The sequence below is a fragment of the Gorilla gorilla genome, chromosome 7, assembly GCF_029281585.2.
Source record: "Gorilla gorilla gorilla isolate KB3781 chromosome 7, NHGRI_mGorGor1-v2.1_pri, whole genome shotgun sequence".
In the NCBI taxonomy this organism is placed as follows: domain Eukaryota; kingdom Metazoa; phylum Chordata; class Mammalia; order Primates; family Hominidae; genus Gorilla; species Gorilla gorilla.
The window spans coordinates 108,113,997-108,131,682 of NC_073231.2; the positions used below are offsets into that span (position 1 = coordinate 108,113,997).

At 38.0% G+C, this 17,686-nt stretch overlaps 1 protein-coding gene across 4 annotated transcripts in view; it reads right to left on the reverse strand.

Moving 5' to 3' along the window:
- UBR5 (ubiquitin protein ligase E3 component n-recognin 5) overlaps positions 1-17,686 on the reverse strand; it is a 159,240-nt gene that overhangs the window by 25,177 nt on the left and 116,377 nt on the right. For all 4 annotated transcript variants that reach the window (XM_055348784.2, XM_019032423.4, XM_031013591.3 and 1 more), the window contains exons 29-44: positions 17,165-17,311; positions 16,943-17,061; positions 16,733-16,859; positions 16,511-16,640; positions 15,492-15,652; positions 15,142-15,381; positions 10,992-11,115; positions 9,696-9,807; positions 8,982-9,113; positions 7,916-8,173; positions 7,069-7,337; positions 6,683-6,894; positions 2,860-3,090; positions 1,969-2,042; positions 611-783; positions 401-514 (exon numbers count right to left, since the gene is read on the reverse strand). In XM_055348784.2, coding sequence (XP_055204759.1) covers positions 401-514; positions 611-783; positions 1,969-2,042; positions 2,860-3,090; positions 6,683-6,894; positions 7,069-7,337; positions 7,916-8,173; positions 8,982-9,113; positions 9,696-9,807; positions 10,992-11,115; positions 15,142-15,381; positions 15,492-15,652; positions 16,511-16,640; positions 16,733-16,859; positions 16,943-17,061; positions 17,165-17,311 — 2,623 coding nt within the window. The remainder of the gene's footprint in view (positions 1-400; positions 515-610; positions 784-1,968; positions 2,043-2,859; positions 3,091-6,682; positions 6,895-7,068; positions 7,338-7,915; positions 8,174-8,981; positions 9,114-9,695; positions 9,808-10,991; positions 11,116-15,141; positions 15,382-15,491; positions 15,653-16,510; positions 16,641-16,732; positions 16,860-16,942; positions 17,062-17,164; positions 17,312-17,686) is intronic.

Below are 17,686 nucleotides of genomic sequence, written 5' to 3' on the forward strand. Positions count from 1 at the left end.
GAATTAGTCAACAAATATTAGGTATCATTATTAATGCTATTTATCTACAGTCTTTATTAAAATTAGTTCAGCAAGTAAAAGTTGTAGCCAAAATTACACATGCTCATCTATATATTTTTATTATACATGAAAAATTCAAATTTTCAGCCACATACAGCAGTCAGCTCTGTGAAACAGACAAAAGCACATAAGGAGGCTGGTATTTTATGGATGAAGTGATCTGACAGCAAGTTAATGACAGTGTTGGAATTCTTCCTACATTATACCACAAGGCAGGAATTTCTGACACTTCATTTCAGAAAATATAATATTCTGAATTAACACATTTCTAAAAATCTATATGCTGGGACAAGTTGTCCTTAATAAATGTTATACTGCAAAAAAACTTTTACTGTCTTACCTCTAGGCAGTTTCTATCCACTGTAACCTCCATTAAACATTTCCCACTACTGGCAGATGAAGAATAAAGACCCTGACTTGGACGGCCAAAAAGATCCTCCTTTCTAGCATTTGGCTGGAATTTTAACAGAAATATTCTAGTTACATTGAATACTTTAAAGAAAATAAACTCAATTAGAAAGAAACCTTAAGACTAACTTGTTTAATTCACCTGCAACAGATGTGGCTGATCAGCCAAGGGGATGGCTTCAGCCAGAGGCACTTCAAATGGATTTGGGGGTATACACCCAAGGAATGTCATGGAGTCTGAACGTCGGAAAAATGGATGGTTTTGGCCAGTTTCTGCAGGAAGAGAGTCATCATCCTTATCATTCAAAGTAGCACCTAAACATAAAAAGATAAAATGTTTTGTTTTTTAGGAAAATTATTTAATTACTGGATTAGGGTAACAGACCTTTAACCTGCTCAATCCAAAATTCCTACTACCTCTTTTATAAAATTTTAATGCCACACAAAAACAAGTTCATAGTCCAAAATTTTGGTATTTTTTAAAGTAAATGTAACAGTTTAATATGGTTACAATGTAAGTTTTATGTTATGTGCAAATTTTACGTTATGTGTATGTTACAATAAAAAATGCAAAATAAAAATCAGCATTTAATAATGTTGTGCCATTTTGTATTGGATAAAGGTTTCCCATATCCTCCTCTTTATCTTTTGAGATACCCACCACCCAAATACAGTTAGATTCATGAGTATACTCAGGACCCAACTCACTGACAAATCCAAACAGAAGAGATGATCAGGAACTGAAACCTGAGCATTTGCTAAGCAGAGTAATGTCTGAGCAATTTACATATCTCAATAGTAAGTCAGCACACTAGCACCAAATCTCCTTAATGGAATAAAACTTTGGCAGTGCCTTGTTTGCATATAAACGGCAGTGAGCTATGGCTGGGTTCTCAAAAAACAGCAATTAGGCCAATTGTCTTTCCATAGGCTGAATAAAAGTACTAGTTGATAATAAGAAACTGGAGAATGCACTATTTAGTCCCATTTGAAATAACTGCAACCCACAAATAAACTCCACTAGACCCCAAAGTGTGATATTAAAACTTTTGGAGAAAAGTCTGGAGTTGGGATATTTTCTCTTTTCATTGTATTAATTACTTGCGTTCTGATATTTGGGAGCTGTAACTGGTAATTCTCATTTTCTTGATTAAATCTATTTTACATCAATATTAACAAAGGTTTTGCTAAGATTTTATTAAATGTAATAAGAGTATATTAAGAGTAAAGGTAAACATAATACTAAGACAAATACAAGAAAATATAGAAGAAAAAATATTGTTGGAAAGTTTATAACATTTCTTTAATACGTCCTTAGTTGTGAAATGTATAACGCAAGAATGTGTAAGCAAAAATGGACAGAAAATGTAAGAAATGAGACATAGAGAAGAAAAGAGAAATTCCCACCCAGACAGAAAATAATGAAGTTAAAAAGCTTGAAGGGGAACTACTGAGGCAGCCATTTCTTGAAGTAGATTAGCAGATTTTCTGTGCACTAACTTTGATTGGTGTCATCATCATTTTCATGTTCTGAATCTTCATTATCAATACCCAGTTCCAAGAGTTCTCGCGTCCTTTAAAAAGACAAGTGAGTCATTTTACGTGAAGTATTTGTATAATATGAACAGGAGCAAAAGTCAGAGGAAATACAAGCAAAAACACACTAAAAAGGTCGCTAATGTATCTAACCAATTTCAAACATTTTCAGAATCTGGGAAATGGTAGAGTGAACAAGTTTATGTACTATTATTACAAAATGGACTCAATAGAAGAAAAAGCGAATCACCTAAGAAATAACGAGCACCTACACAAACTCTAACAGAAAACATGGGCTGGGCATGGTAACTCATGCCTGTAATCCCAACACTTTGGGAGGCTAAGGCAGGGGGATCACTTAGGCCAGGAGTTGAAGGCCAGCCTGGGGAACATCATGAGACACTGTCTCTCCAAAACATTAAGAAATTAGCCAGGCATGGTAGCACACGCCTGTAAGTCCTATATACTTAGAAGGCTAAGGCAGGAAGATTACTTGAGCCCATGAATTCAAGGTTGCAGTGAGCTTTGATCGCACCATCACATTCCAGCCTGGGCGACAGAGTCAGACTCTGTCTTTAAAAAAAAAAAAAAAAAGAAAAAATAAAGATGATAATCAGGCCAGGCCAAACTATCTCAAGCATGAAGTTTAACCAGATTCTTAGGTTTCCTATTTTAAGTGAAGAGTGGCAATGGGGAAAGGTTGGATAAATTCAAGCCCACTTTCCTATATGAAATGGTCCTGTGCTAGTTCTCTTTTGCAATGCTATTCTCCTTACTCCAAATGTTGACAATGTACTAAAGAAGACCATACCAAGCAAGTATTTCTTAAATCAACCTCATGGCAAGAATGGATACCTTTTGCGTTCTAGTTGAGGTGTATCCAATGTTGTCTGCTGATTCATTGCCTTAATCCAGTATATAAGTGCTTGAAAAACATATGCCACATGCTTCAATGAGCAAACATCCAAAACTGGAAGAACATCAGAATGCTCATCATTATGAGACCGCATTAGAGACAGAGCATAATTTAGGAAGTCTCCTCGTGCAGACATCATTCCTTGACGGGCGCTAAGCAAGGTGGCACGTCTATAAGAACAGAAAGAAATGAAAATGTTTATTAGAAGAACACAAATGTGAAATTCACTATCATAAATATGCAAAATTAGGAGCTGAGAATATTCATAAATACAAAGTAGTTAAGCCTGCTGCTCAGCTTTAGAAATATAACCACTGTGCATGATTTACAGCCTTATACTTTGTATAGGAAAGGAATTCCAGTATCCTTTGGAATGGCAAAATGAACTCTTTCCCTGAAGACAGTGATTCTCAAACTTCAGGGTCCATCAAAGTCACCTGGAGGGCTTATTAAAACAGACCTCTGGTCTAATCCCCAGAGTTTTAGTAGGTCTGGGGTAAAGCCCCAGGATTTGCATTTCTAAATAGCTCTTAGGTGAGGTTGATGGTGTTGTTCTAGGGACCATACTTTGAGAATCACTTCACTAAAATGACACCAAAAGCACAAGCAACTAAAGAAAACATAGATATCCTGGGCAACATGGTGAAACCCTGTCTCTACTAAAAATACAAAAATTAGCTGGGCATGGTGGCGGGCGCCTGTAATCCCAGCTAGCTGGGAGGCTGAGGCAGGAGAACTGCTTGAAACTGGGAGGTGGAGACTGGAATGAGCCGAGATCATGTCACTGCACTCCGGCCTGGGCAACAGAGTGAGACCCTGTCTCAAAAAACAAACAAACAAACAAACACCCAGATATACATTGGAATTTATGAAAATTAAAATTGTACTTTCAAGGATACCACCAAGAAAGTGAAAAGATATCCCAGAGAATGGGACAAAATCTTCCCAAATTATATACTTGATAATGGGCTTACATGCAGAATAAAGAACTCATACACCTCAATTTTAAAAGACAAACCAATTTAAAAAATGGGCAAGGTTGGGCGCAGTGGCTCACACCTGTAATCCCAGCACTTTGGGAGGCCAAGGTGGGTGGATCACCTGAGGTCAGGGTTCAAGACCAGCCTGGCCAACATGGCGAAATCCCATCTCTAACTAAAAATACAAAAAAATTAGCATTGTGGCGGGTGCCTGTAATCCCAGCTACTCAGGAGGCTGAGGCAGGAGAATCACTTGAGCCCGGGAGGCAGAGGTTGCAGTGACCCAAGATCACACCACTGCACTCCATCCTGGACAACAAGAGTGAAACTCTATTTAAAAAAAAAAAAAAGATGGAGGGGGTGGTGGCGGCAGGAAGATCCAAATAAGACATTTCTCCTAAGAAGATATACGAGTGGCCAGTTAGCCCATGAAAAGATGATCAACATCACTGACCATTAGGGAAATGCAAATCAAAGATACTAGGGTCACACCCACTGGGATGGTTATAACAAAAGACAGATAATAAGTGCTGGTGAAGATGTAGAAAAACTAAAACTCTCATACACACACTGCTACTGAGACTGTCTTCCTTTTTGGAAAACACTATTGCCAGTTCTTCAAAGAGTTACAAATAGAGTTACCATATGACCCAGCAATTCCATAACTAGGTATATATTCAAGAGAAGTGAAAACACACATCTACACAAAAATCTATACACAAAAGTTCGTATGAGCATTATGCATAATAGTGGAAAGGTGAAAACAACCCAAATGTCCAACTGATGAATGGATAAACAAAATATAATATGCTCATACAATGAAATGTTACTAGGAAATGAAAAAGAATGAAGTACTGATGTAGGCTAAATATAGATGAACCTGAAAATCATTATGCTAAATTAAAGAACCCAGTCACAAAAGACCACATACTGTATGATTCCATTTACAGGAAATATCCAGAATCTATTGAGAGGGAAAACACATTAACGGTTGCTTAGGAAGGGGAAGGGGGGGGAAGTAGGGGAAAATGAATAATGACTGCTAATAGGTTTTCTGTAGGGAGGATTAAAATATTCCAAAATTCATTATGATGAAGGGCTGAAAAACTATGGAAATGCACACTTTAAATGGGTGATATATATGTGATATGTGAATCATTATATTAAAGCTGACAGAAGGGAGAGAGAACACTGCCACCAATCAAGATCCGCTATCAGAATTCTGTGTTCTCTGGGGTAACAACTACAGCCTAACAAAGATAAGGCTTTTGTCTTTGTGAAGCAGCCTTCCTAGGACAGGAAAGCTGCTACCTCTCAAATCACTATCTTCAGTACAGCTATCTTTGCCAAGCATTCAATTCTGCACACTTGACATTTCTACCATTTTTTTCCCCCCAGTTCTCACAGGTTCAAAAGCAAGTTTGTCCATTACACTACTCTTAGGTTTTTCTCTTTAATTTTCCTATTAGTTACTCAGGATCAAGGTTTAAATATAAATGATGCCCCTGCTACTTAATCCCTCAACAAGGCCCTAAATTCTGTTTTTTATTTCAGTGCTTCTCACCCCTCCTTTTGGTCTTCACTGCCCTACTTTAGTAACTATTACCTCTACTGTAGATGCCTATCACTGTCTTTCTAAGTAATCTCTTAGAACTTTGTCTTTCCTCACTTTATGATCTGCCCAGAGTAACAAAGTTGTTTATCCTGAGGTAGAGACAGAACCAAATCCTTGGATTTTGACTTTAGGTATGAGGCACTTTTACTATATTACTGCTATTGCTCTGATGTTCAATATTTGAGCTGATACCTACTCCTGAAAAAGGTCACTTTATAACTGAATAGAAAGAACATAACAAATACATAGATATATATTTTATTTTAATTCAACAGACTAGGGGAGGCAGAAAAAAAGAAATGTGATTTGAGAAAAAAAGAGCTGCACTGGTAATCACACATACTTTCCCCCTCCTGAGTACAAAGTACATTCATAACCAATTATAGTCAAAATAACTTTCTAAGAGGAGAGGGGGAGGTCTTGGGGATAATGAGACAAAAGTATAGACCAATAACTTCAAAAATAAAAAGGCTTTAGTATCAGATTCCTACGATATGAATGGATTTTTAAAAACAGCTTGGATGATAACTAGCCTATTCTGCCTCAACAATTTAAGTAATGCAAGCAAGTCATTTCTTTCTCCCTTCACAGTAAGATGAGGTCTTACATAATAGCAACTAAAAAGCTTTAACCTTCTAGGATACAAAGATTCTATCTAAACATGCAAGTATAGATACTCCTTGACTGAAGATGTGGTTATGTCCTGATAAACTCATCATAAACGCATAAAGTCTAAACGCATTTAATACCCCCAATAAACCCATCATAAAGTCAAAAAAAAAAATGTAAGTTGGGGGTTGGGCGCTGTGGCTCACGCCTGTAATCCCAGCACTTTGAGAGGCCGGGGTGGGCAGATCACAAGGTCAGGAGATCAAGACCACCCTGGCTAACACAGTGAAACCCCGTCTCTACTAAGAAAACAAAAAATTAGCCGGGCGTGGGTGGTACGTGCCTGTAGTCCCAGCTACTCGGGAGGCTGGGGCAGGAGAATGGCATGAACCCAGGAGGCGGAGCTTGCAGTGAGCCGAGATGGCACCACTGCACTCCAGCCTGGGTGAGAATGTGAGACTCCATCTCAAAAAAACAAACAAACAAACAAACAAAAAATTGTAAGTTGAGGATCCATTTTAAGTTGGGGATGTTCTGTATATATGAAGAATTTCATACCGTCTGCCTTCAAGTGTTCGTAAGCTAGCTTCTTCTCGCGCAGTCATCCTCTCTCTTCTCGCTGAATTCTGAGAAGCGTGAAGAGGATGATTTGGATGTCCAGGATCACCAGCAGATGCTAATGCAGAACCATAACGTAATTGAGCTTCAGTAGAATCCATAATACTGACCATCCAGTTCCAAGTGGGAATAAGCTTTTCTTCTACATAGTTCTATGAAGACCAAACTAAAATAGTTAAAACTATCCAAATAGAGCTAAATTCGATACAGCAGCAGTATGTCAATATGTAAACGTTTCTAACATTTAATTCCCCTAATACTGGAATTCTCATAATTGACAGCCAAAAAAATATAGTGGAATGGGAAACTTTTCAGTGGTTTCATACCTGTAAGTTTACTGCATCTTGGTAAGTCAATTTCACAGCTGCTGGAATCTGAGAGTATACTAGGTGATTATACTTAGGAATAAGGCCCATCAAGTCCGAGATTTGTCTAATGACAATGCTGTAAGCCCTGGCTAAACTGCTTGCAGATGTTAGGTAACTGCTGGCGTTGCTAGCTTCCAAAGCAGCTGCTGCAGCTGCAGCACTTGTACTGATGGTACCACTCCGGCGTAAGTTTGAAGGATCAATATAAATCAAACCCGCTGAACTTGCTATAAGGAAAAAGGACAACCACAATGAGCTAATGTCAGTTGCTAATTGTGTTTCTCTGGGATTATATATACTTACGTAAATCTAAATGGTCAATTGTGGTAGCCAAGCAAAAAACTTTGCCTAAACCACACTATTTTGGGGAGAGGAGTATGGAGGGGACAAGAATTAATATAAAGTTCTCAACCAGGGGAAATCTGATCCCCACACCACCTCCCCCCACCAAAGGGGCTACACATTTGGCAGTATCTACAGACATTCTTGGTTATCACAACTGTGGGAGCCAAGGGGAGGGGAAGAAGGGTGAGAGGGGTTTCACTGGCATCTAGTGGGTGTAGGCTAGGGATGCTGCCTAACATCCCACAATGCACAAGACAGCCTCCCACAATTATCCAGTCCAAAGATGCAATAATGCAAAGACTGGGAAACCCCGCTATAATCATATGTACATATTTTTTATATTTGAGACTCAACAAAACAATGAGGAACTATCATAAAACTAATTTTATCCCCAGATGAACATGCATAATTTAAAAAATCTATCTAAGTATTCTTAGCAATACCAAGTTTTCAGACTTGCCTGCTGGTGTAGATGTACTGGAAGGGGCTGTACTGGCTGCTCGCTGATGCTGGGTGTTGCGGACAGCCCACTGCATTGAACGGGGAGCTTGGGCAGCACCATTGGCATGGGAGCTATTTGTGGTTCTTTCTAATGGCTCATCGAGCATAAAGGTCTCCTGTTCTATGTCGTCACTCTGACTACTACTGCTATCAGAATCACTTGAGTCATTCGATTGAGAATCATCTTCAGAAAAGAAGGCAGGAACACTGCTTGCTCCTAAAATTTTTATTTTTAAAACCAAAAACATTGTGAGTTTAATAATTAAAATTACAATGTACCCCCTCATTCAGGAAAACATACATATTAAATAGAATGCCAGATTGTATTCAATAATCCACAAAACCTACCATAAAATAGTTTTTATTAGAAAATAACTTTTAAGCCCAACTCTGTGGCTCAGGCAAGAGTGCAGTGGCACCATCTTGGCTCACTGCAGCCTCTGCCTCCTGGGTTCAAGCTATTTGTATGCCTCAGCCTCCTGAATAAATAACTTTTAGCTGGGTGTGGTGGCACATGCCTATAATCCCAACAACTGAGGAGGCTGAGGTGGGAGGACTGCTTGAGCTCAGGAGCTCAAGACCAGCCTGGGCAACACAGTAAGATCCCATCTCTTTAAAAAAAAAATTAGCCCAATGTGGTGGCTTGCACCTAGTAGACCCAGCTACTCAGGGGGCTGAGGTAGGAGCTCAGGAGGTCAAGGCTGCAAAGAGCTCCGACTGCACCACTGGAATATCCAGCCTGGTGACAGAATGAGACCCAATTTAAAAAAAAAAAAAAAAAAAAAAGACAAGAAAATAAAAATCTTTTAAAGAAACTTTAAAATTCATTCATTATTTAATGACCAGAAAAGCTGGAGAGTTATTAAAATAATACTTTCTTTTCTAATACCCAGAGAACAAGGATGAAGTTATAAAAATGCTTAGCTACCCTTGAGTATATCACACAAAGTATGACCCAATCCACGCTGAATACGTACACACAGCCTTAGCATAAGCAAGAAAGTAGTTGGGATAAGGCAACATACCTGCTTCTGAACCAGCAGTTGCTGCAGTGACAACGCTTCTGCGCCCACTAGCATTATCTTGGTTGCTGTGATTACTTTCACTATCACTTTCTGTTTCAGCTGCTGCTAACAAGTCCAGCTCCATATCACTCCCTAAAAAATACATTTAAATAAGAAAAAAGCACAAACTCACTATGGTTTAAAACAGGGTCTGTTAAGCCAGAATATCGTAAGGGTGGGAACTAAGAAGGCATAGGGGGTAGGAGTTGGGGAGAAGCGGAATGGTGTGAAAGAGAAGGGATAACTACTAAAATAAGACTAAGTAACTACTCAACCTTAGAAGAATGGCTAGGGAAATTACGGTAGTCAACAGACTAGTACATCATGGCAGTGCAGGGGAGGACTGAAAGTAAATATACAAGTTATTAGCATCTGGGTGTAATTATGGGTGATTTATTTTCCTTTTCTCTAATTTCCAAATGTTTCATAATGCGACTATGATTATTTTAGTTTTTAAAAGTCTTTTAAGAAACTGACTTAAAAAGAAAAAAGGGAAACTATTTTATATATGTATTATATATAGTGCCTAAATTTTCTAAATAGATGCTACAGAAACCCTTGGCAAAAAATAAGTTGACCATTTCACTATACATTCAAATGAGGCTTCTCTCTGTATTTAGTATTAAAAGTACCTGATTTACTCATACTGAGTAATATCTCAAATAACCTGCATACCGTCTTCATCATGCTCATCATGTTGTCCCTCTGCCTCAGCATTTTCTTCCCCGTGTTCTTCCTGTTCATCATGATGATCCTCTTCTCCAGCCACACCCTCCACCACCTCAACCTAAATCCAGAATCTTATTTGTAGACAATCAAAGCTAGTTAACTAAAATGCAAAGACCCCTAACTACAGAGAATTTGAAATCATATATCAAGCAGTTTTGAAAATCTTCATTTGTTAGCGACAATTTGCTATCAAAAATTATATCCTGGCTGGGCACGGTGGCTCACGCCTGTAATTCCAACACTCTGGGAGGCCGAGACGGAGATGGGCGGATCACAAGGTCAAGAGATCAAGACCATCCTGGCCAACATGGTGAGACCCCGACTCTACTAAAAATACAAAAATTAGCTGGGCATGGTGCGTGCCTGTAGTCTCAGCTACTCAGGAGGCGGAGGCAGGAGAATTGCTTGAACCCGGGAGGTGGGGGTTGTAGTGAGGCAAGATTGCACCACTGCATTCCAGCCTGGCGACAGAGCAAGACTCCATCTCAAAAAAATAAAAAAATTATATCCACAGATCCCAAAGTTCATTACTGAGCATATACAGAACCCTCAAATTAGAAGTATAAAATTATACTAGGGGCAGGGAGGAGAGAATTTACCTCATAAATATGTAGTATCCTCTTTCAAATACACTGTACAAAACTACTAAATTTTTCTAACATTAAGAATATCTTGGCTGGGCGCGGTGGCTCACACCTGTAATCCCAGCACTTAGGGAGGTTGAGGCAGGTGGATCACGAGGTCAGGAGTTCGAGACCAGCCTGACCAACATAGTGAAACCCCGTCTCTACTAAAAAATACAAAAATTAGATGGGTGTGGTGGTGCGCGCCTGTAATCCCAGCTACTCAGGAGGCTGTGGCAGGAGAATCGCTTGAACCCGGGAGGCAGAGGTTGCAGTGAGCCGAGATCACGCCACTGCACTCCAGCTTGGGTGACAGAGCGAGACTCTGTCTCCAAAAAAAAAAAAAAACCCCCAGAATATCTTTGCTGTTAACACTGAGAATATCTCCACTCTTAATCCTTAAAGACAAGTTTGTGTCCAATTTCCTAATATCCAGTAAGTCACAAATTATTAAAATAATTTTACTATGTATAACCACAAATGAGAATATATAACAAACATCTACAAACTGGATGCAAACACATATAGTAGTCTCAAGCTACTATTAATGTAATTTCTACGACCACTCTTCTTTTCTCATAAAATAAAAGCTTTTTAAATCTACCACAATTAAAATCACCTCTTCCACATCTGCTGAAACAATATCATCCTGTTCTTCATCTCTGCCCCGAACAGGCTGTGACTGGCTGATGCGCCTCTGCTGTGGATTCCTGATGATGTAGGATGACTGAGACTGACTGGAGCTGTAAAGAATCAGAAGCTTATGAGTGTACTCCTGCCACAGCTCAGATATGCAACACATATTTTTATTTAACTCATTTATTACATGTGAGACACTTGCTAGGATGTGACTTTAAATCTGAGCTGAGAATTCTTAGAAACCAACAATACTTAATCTATAATATATCAGAAAATATAAATCTCAGAATATGTTTTTTCTTTTTAAGTCATTTCAAATCTGTGTTGATGCACATTATTTGTATGAGTCCATCCCATCGAAAAATTCTACAGGAAGATTTTTCCTCCTCCACCAGCAGTTCTATTTCCAAAAACTCTGGTAGCACCATTTGTCCATTAACAGAAAGTGTTTAATAGAAGTGATCTAACTTTTAAGAGATCTGACATGATTTCTACTTTGAATGAGCTTATTAACTAATGACTTGCTGATGTGTGTGGGGAAAACATCAGTTCAAAAGCATGATTTTAAAATAGTCATAACCAAAGGCAAAGTGGCAAAAGTTTCACTTCCCTAAACACCTGACTTGGCGACAACCAAGAAAAGACAGTTGACTGGATTATAAAACGAAAAAGGGGGAACCAGAAAATACAGCTTAAAATATAGGCCAGAAATCTGAAACTGGTGGCTAAATAACCCTGTCACCTATTATTTATAGATTAAGAAACGGGGTAAAAGATGTTGAAGTCAAAAGACCTTTAAGTGATTGCACTGACAGGTTCTTTCCTATCTCAGTTGCTATGAGAAATGAGAATCAAACCAATTAGACCCGAGAGTTGACTGAAACACCATGCCTTCAAACAAACAGATAAGTAGTCTCAATATGATGTTTAACACTAGAACTATAAGTAACTGGTAAAACAGAGATCGTGGATTACAAAAGTGGGAAAGGCTTAAGAGAAAATCTGTAGAGATGAAAAAGGGTATTTCCAACCACTAAAGAGATTTCAATATTAAAACATAAAAGCACTGTGTGAAGCCACAACTAATGAGTATTTCTTTTTTAAAACAAATATCCTAGAACAAACATCCACAAGAACTACAGTCCCCTCAAAGTGGTTACTTTAAGAAGTTATGCACTTAGTATGTGTAATACTGCCAAAACAGACTAGGTATAGTGGCTAATGCCTGTAATCCCAATGTTTTGGGAGGCTGAGGTGGGAGGATTGCTTGAGGACAGGAATTTAAGACCAACCTGGGCAACACAGCGAGACCCAAACGCTACAAAAAATTTAAAAAGAGTAATTTAAAAATACCAATACATAAAACATATTACAGTTGAACATCCCTTACCTGAAATGCTTGGGACCAGAAGTGTTTTGATCTTGGGTTTTTTTTTTTTTTTTAAATTTTGGAATATCTGCATTATATATATTTATCAGTTGAGCATCCTCAATCCGAAAATCCAAAATGCTCCAATGAGCATTTCCTCTGAGCATCATGTTGGTGCTCAGAAAGTTTCCGGTTTTGCAGCATTTCAGATTTCACATTTTCAGATTAGGAATACTCAACCTATGTAACTCCCCAGTTAGTGTGACTTCAACTTTTTTCCCAACAGACTTGCTGGCACAATGAAGCACAACAGTCCTGAAGCCTAGTCTAAAAAGCCCTGTTAATACACTTCTAAGTTTTGGGGACTTCTAGTTCTAGCAATTTGGCAGACTGTGCACAGAAACCACTCTTGTTAAGGAACACATATTTATGCTAGATATTAAAAAAAAAAAAAAAAGGGACAGCTGTGCAGGTGATAAAGAGAAACGACTGTACTGTATAAAGCTTGGAGAGACAAGTGCCACCATTTATCCCAAAGGGACCCACTGATGTCTCTTGGGCTAGAAGGGCTTCAAGGAACCACAGATTTCACATGAGAGTCTGGAGGCTAAGCAAAGAATAGAAAGTCATCACAGGAATCTCCTCTTCTGTCCCCCTCACATATATAAAGCTAAACATAAATCTTAAAAGGGCAACACCATGAAGGAGTGAAACAGAAAAATCATACCTCGAGAGACTTACCTATCTCAGCCATGAATAGATGCAGAATGGAAAAAGGTCTCTTTTGAGAACTTCTAACTACAAGTCTGCATTTTGGAGAGTTTTGGACTGCACTCTACACTATAAAGCCTGGTTCAGTGTTGGTTAACTGTGTGGTGGCTCAACACTATAAGCAAGCACCAAGTAGTCTTCCTCTCTACTCTGCCATCTACTATTCAGGAGAATACAAAAAAAAAAGGAAGTATCTGTCAAGATAAGTCCAGCGTCTAAACTTTAATTAGCTGTGTTACACTGGAGAAGTTGCCTAACTTTTCTGAGCCGTAGTTTTCCCATTTGACAAACTAGAATGATAGTGGTTATCTATGACATATTGGGAAAATTAAAACAGGTAATCTGTCTACAATACTTAGGAAAGTTCCTAGTACATACTAAAATTTCAGTAACTGTTAGTTACTGTTATATGAGAGACATGGAAATAAAGTAGAAACAGATTATTTATTAAGAACATAACAAGAACATTTTCAAGAGGTGGAAAGAAGCAACAGAAAAAGCTACTCTCAAGACTTCACACTCATTGGGGTGATATACACCTTCTATAATCCAAGACAAGTGAAATCCCAGAGAATGGTCAAGTCTGTGTTTTTCAACTTAAGACATCCTTGGAACACTCGTCAAAATACACCCTTTATGGGTAAGAATGTACTGTACTATAATAAAGAACTTTTAACAGTTGAAGAAAACATTAGCACTATTTCTTGATTATCACATGAGATCTCCTTCTGGGAAGATTTAGGAAGTTGTCTCAAGAAACAAGCAAAGGGAATGGAATAAAGAGAGTTTAAGAGTATGTAATACTTTAATAATGAGACTAAGAACAAGATGACACAAAATCTTGAAACTTAGTAGGAACAGTTTCAAGGGCAGTGTTTAGAGATGAGATGATCCCAAAATCTGTTCAACAGCCATCAATTTTTTATGTTCCAGAACAAGATCAAGGGAAGTATACTAAGAATTCACAAAGTAATACCACTTAAGTAACTAATGAGTTCCTCACAGGGTATCAAGATCAGGAAAATCATACAGAGTCCAAGCAGATCTCACAAGCAGAATCATTTAATAATGGGATAGATTTGACAAGTCTGAAGATACACAGCTTGATTTGTAACAGTTTTCAACAAGTCCTGGATGTATATCAGTATCAAGGATACTATGGAGAGCTCTGTCAGACAAAACTGGATTTAGATTAAAGGGACACCTGACATTAAAGGAAAAACTGGGACACATATACTGGCATATAGGAGAATAGTGAGAGCAGATACTCAACACCAACCCAGATCAAATCCAAGCATAACGACTTGGGAACTATCCCAAACACTAAAGCAGGCCATCCTTATTAACAGAGATGTTTTCCAGAAAAGGAGGAAAAGGGTCTTTAGATCCTAAAGGTCCTTACTAAAACATCATCACACATGCACATGGTTATAAAATCAGACTTGAAAAAACAAAATACACTAAATATCTGCCAAAGATCTACAGCATTATTACTGAAAAGTCTGACCCCTAAACCAGCAGAATTGGCATCACCTGAGAACTTGAAAGGCATACGAAGTTGGAGGCCCACCTCAAGACCTCTAGAGTGGGCATCTATATTTTAATAAGAGCCCCAAGTCATCTTCATACATATTAAAGTTTGAGAAGCAGTGTGCTAAAGGACATCGGAAAGTTTTAAGTTGCTCAACATCCTCATTCAACAAGCTTACAGTGTAATTAGGGAAACTATCAAACAAATAGAAAAGATAAATGAAACTTAAGAACAAATAATCTTATAATTAGAAACATTTATAATGGAGTTATTTTAGCCCTGTCCTTGATAATACAGTTGTTGTAGAAAAATATTTAAAATTCCAGCTTTCTGGTTGTTATTTATGTTACACAAATGATCATGTACACCACCTGAGTGCTTATGCAAACGTTTTAGGAAGTCAAACACGACATTTCCAGAGAAGGATTAATCGGAATCTGTTACCTGGTAGCAATTTACCTGCTAGACTGATCAGATGATGGTCGTGGTGGTAGTGGTTCCACTGAAAATAATTCTTCACTGCCCTGCATGGCATCTATGCTAGTACTAGCCAGGGTAAATGGTGCAGTTGGACGAGCAATCCCCATTCTGACAGGAACAATCAGTGACTCTGCTACGTTGCACAATTCTTCCACAGCATAAGGTAGCAATGCTTGGAATACACGCTTGCATTTTCCAATTGGCTGTGGAATAAAGTTGCTAGAACAAAAAGAGAAATATAAGCAATCTATCTTTTCATATACATAAATCACTATCACAAAAACAGTGTGAAAATGGTATCTAAACCAAAATCAAAAAGGATGCCTTACTTTTTCTTTTTGGATGAAGCCATTTCCACACTCAGAATAACAAAAACTCTTGCCACTGAACGTAGAAACCTCATTGTCACAGCAATAGCTTCTTCTCTACGTCCAGGTGTATATTTGTTTTGGAGTTCTTTCACTAGTGTACCTAGTAGAGTATCTAAAAGCTTTAAAAAATTATATTCACTCTATTAATGTTAAGATACTTCATAAGATGTTTAGACATTCATAAAGTTATAAGTTCTAACATTTTTTAAGTATTAACATTTTATAATAAAATCTCAAAACAAATTTAACCAAAACATTTACAAGGTCAGTTTATGAAATACACCTGCCAATGTGCTTGACATACAGTGAGTCCTAAATGTATGATTTCTTATTTTTTGTCCCATAGTCCTTGGTATATCAACTAATATTTAGAAGAACAATACCAAATATATGAAATCAGAAGAAGAAAACATAAACTCAGTCTGGGGCACTTTCCAAAACAGCAAAGCAGACTCAAATATTTATATGAATAAATTCATAATCCCATCTCCCTCATGGAACCATTATTACTTTCTAGTCTCTTTTCTGTGTGCAGCTTCTTGTATAAATATTAGCTACAGAGAACACCCAATTTTCACAGTTTGGTTGTTGTTTTTTTTTTACATTATTTACAATACGATTTATTTTTAAATTGCTGCATCATATTCCAGTAAGTGGTCAGGCTATAATTTGATTCAAGATTACACTAGTATTGGGCTGATATTTTTCTGTTTTTTAAATATTACATTATTCTGTGACATGCCTTTATTTTTCTCACATCGTAAATTATTTATTTACGACAGGTTCTGGGGGCACTGATAGTTTTATGCTTTCCAGAGAAAGGAACGATGCAATGCCACCCCATCCCTATCTGAGTATGTTATTACCATAACCTCATTAGCACTGGATCTTAAGGTTTAAATTCTTTTCTAGTTTCACAGCAAAGAAGAGTACTTGAAAAACATACTTTTCATGTACTTGTAATTCAAAGAACTTACCAAAATATCTGCTGTACACTTAACTATAAGGCAATGAGTGAAACAGTCCAGCCGAATTGTGCCACTTTGCTGATTGAGGTATACTTGCTCTTCTGGCAAAAGATGGCCTATTCTACTGCTGGCACTAAGACTTGAGGAGAAAGGAAAGACAGAATGAACTGTAAAAGGTCTACACTAACGTAGGAAATACATAAATCTAAAAAGGTTTTAATGAATACGTACGGGTCTTTATTCTCCTGCGACCCAAACATAATCATAGATTTCAAGGCATTCCAGTCCTGTAGAACACGCTCCAATGCAAGCTGGGCAAATCTTGGAGGCTCTAAATCATGATCTGGCATATCTGAATCTAAAATGAAAAAGAAATAGTGACCAAAACAAAAATAAAACATATTGCTTCCCACAAGTGTCATAAATGTCTAATTAACTCACCTTCAGGACTGGCTGTTTTTCGGTTACGATCTTCCCTGATTCGAGGTGGCCTGTATTGACAATGCTCCACCGTCTGCCTTGCGACTGTCTGTACTAAGAATAGTAAGAGGTGCTCTCCCCTGCAAAACAGAATGTTGTCGTGAGGAGGGAGGCTGAAAAGCTACTCAGCTGTGCTGCGCTCTTTTTATTTAACTTACTGTATGTCCTAAAAATCCCACTTGCCTGCTGTTTGGCAGAGTAACCAGATTAGTAGCAGTGAGCAGGCGATAAAGTAGATCAAGACGAGCAGATTTCTGTCCAGCAATAAGAGTTTTACATTTACATTTCTCCCAACAATCACAGTAGGCTGTTGGTGATGTCCGTTTGAGTCTATAGAGAATTTATACACAAGTACAAAAACTGAAATTTTTTAAACATACAAAGGTTTATGTTGACATTATGAAGGTATAACTCACTGAAACCAGAGAGAGCCCTTGTTAATTTCTAAATGCAAAGTATAACTGTCAAAGCTTATATAACAAGAAGGATTACTTGGTAGTAATGACATCTATAAAGCAACACAGAATTCCTATGAGAAGAGGTACTCTAAGGTATAGTCACTTTTGGAATCTCTTCCCTAATTCCCAGTCCAGTTCAAGTGGTCCTCCTATATGACCTAATGAACCCTGTAACCCTATGGGCAGATATTTCTTGCTTCTGATAGGGTTGTGAACACTGTCAGGACTATTCACCACCACCCTGGCA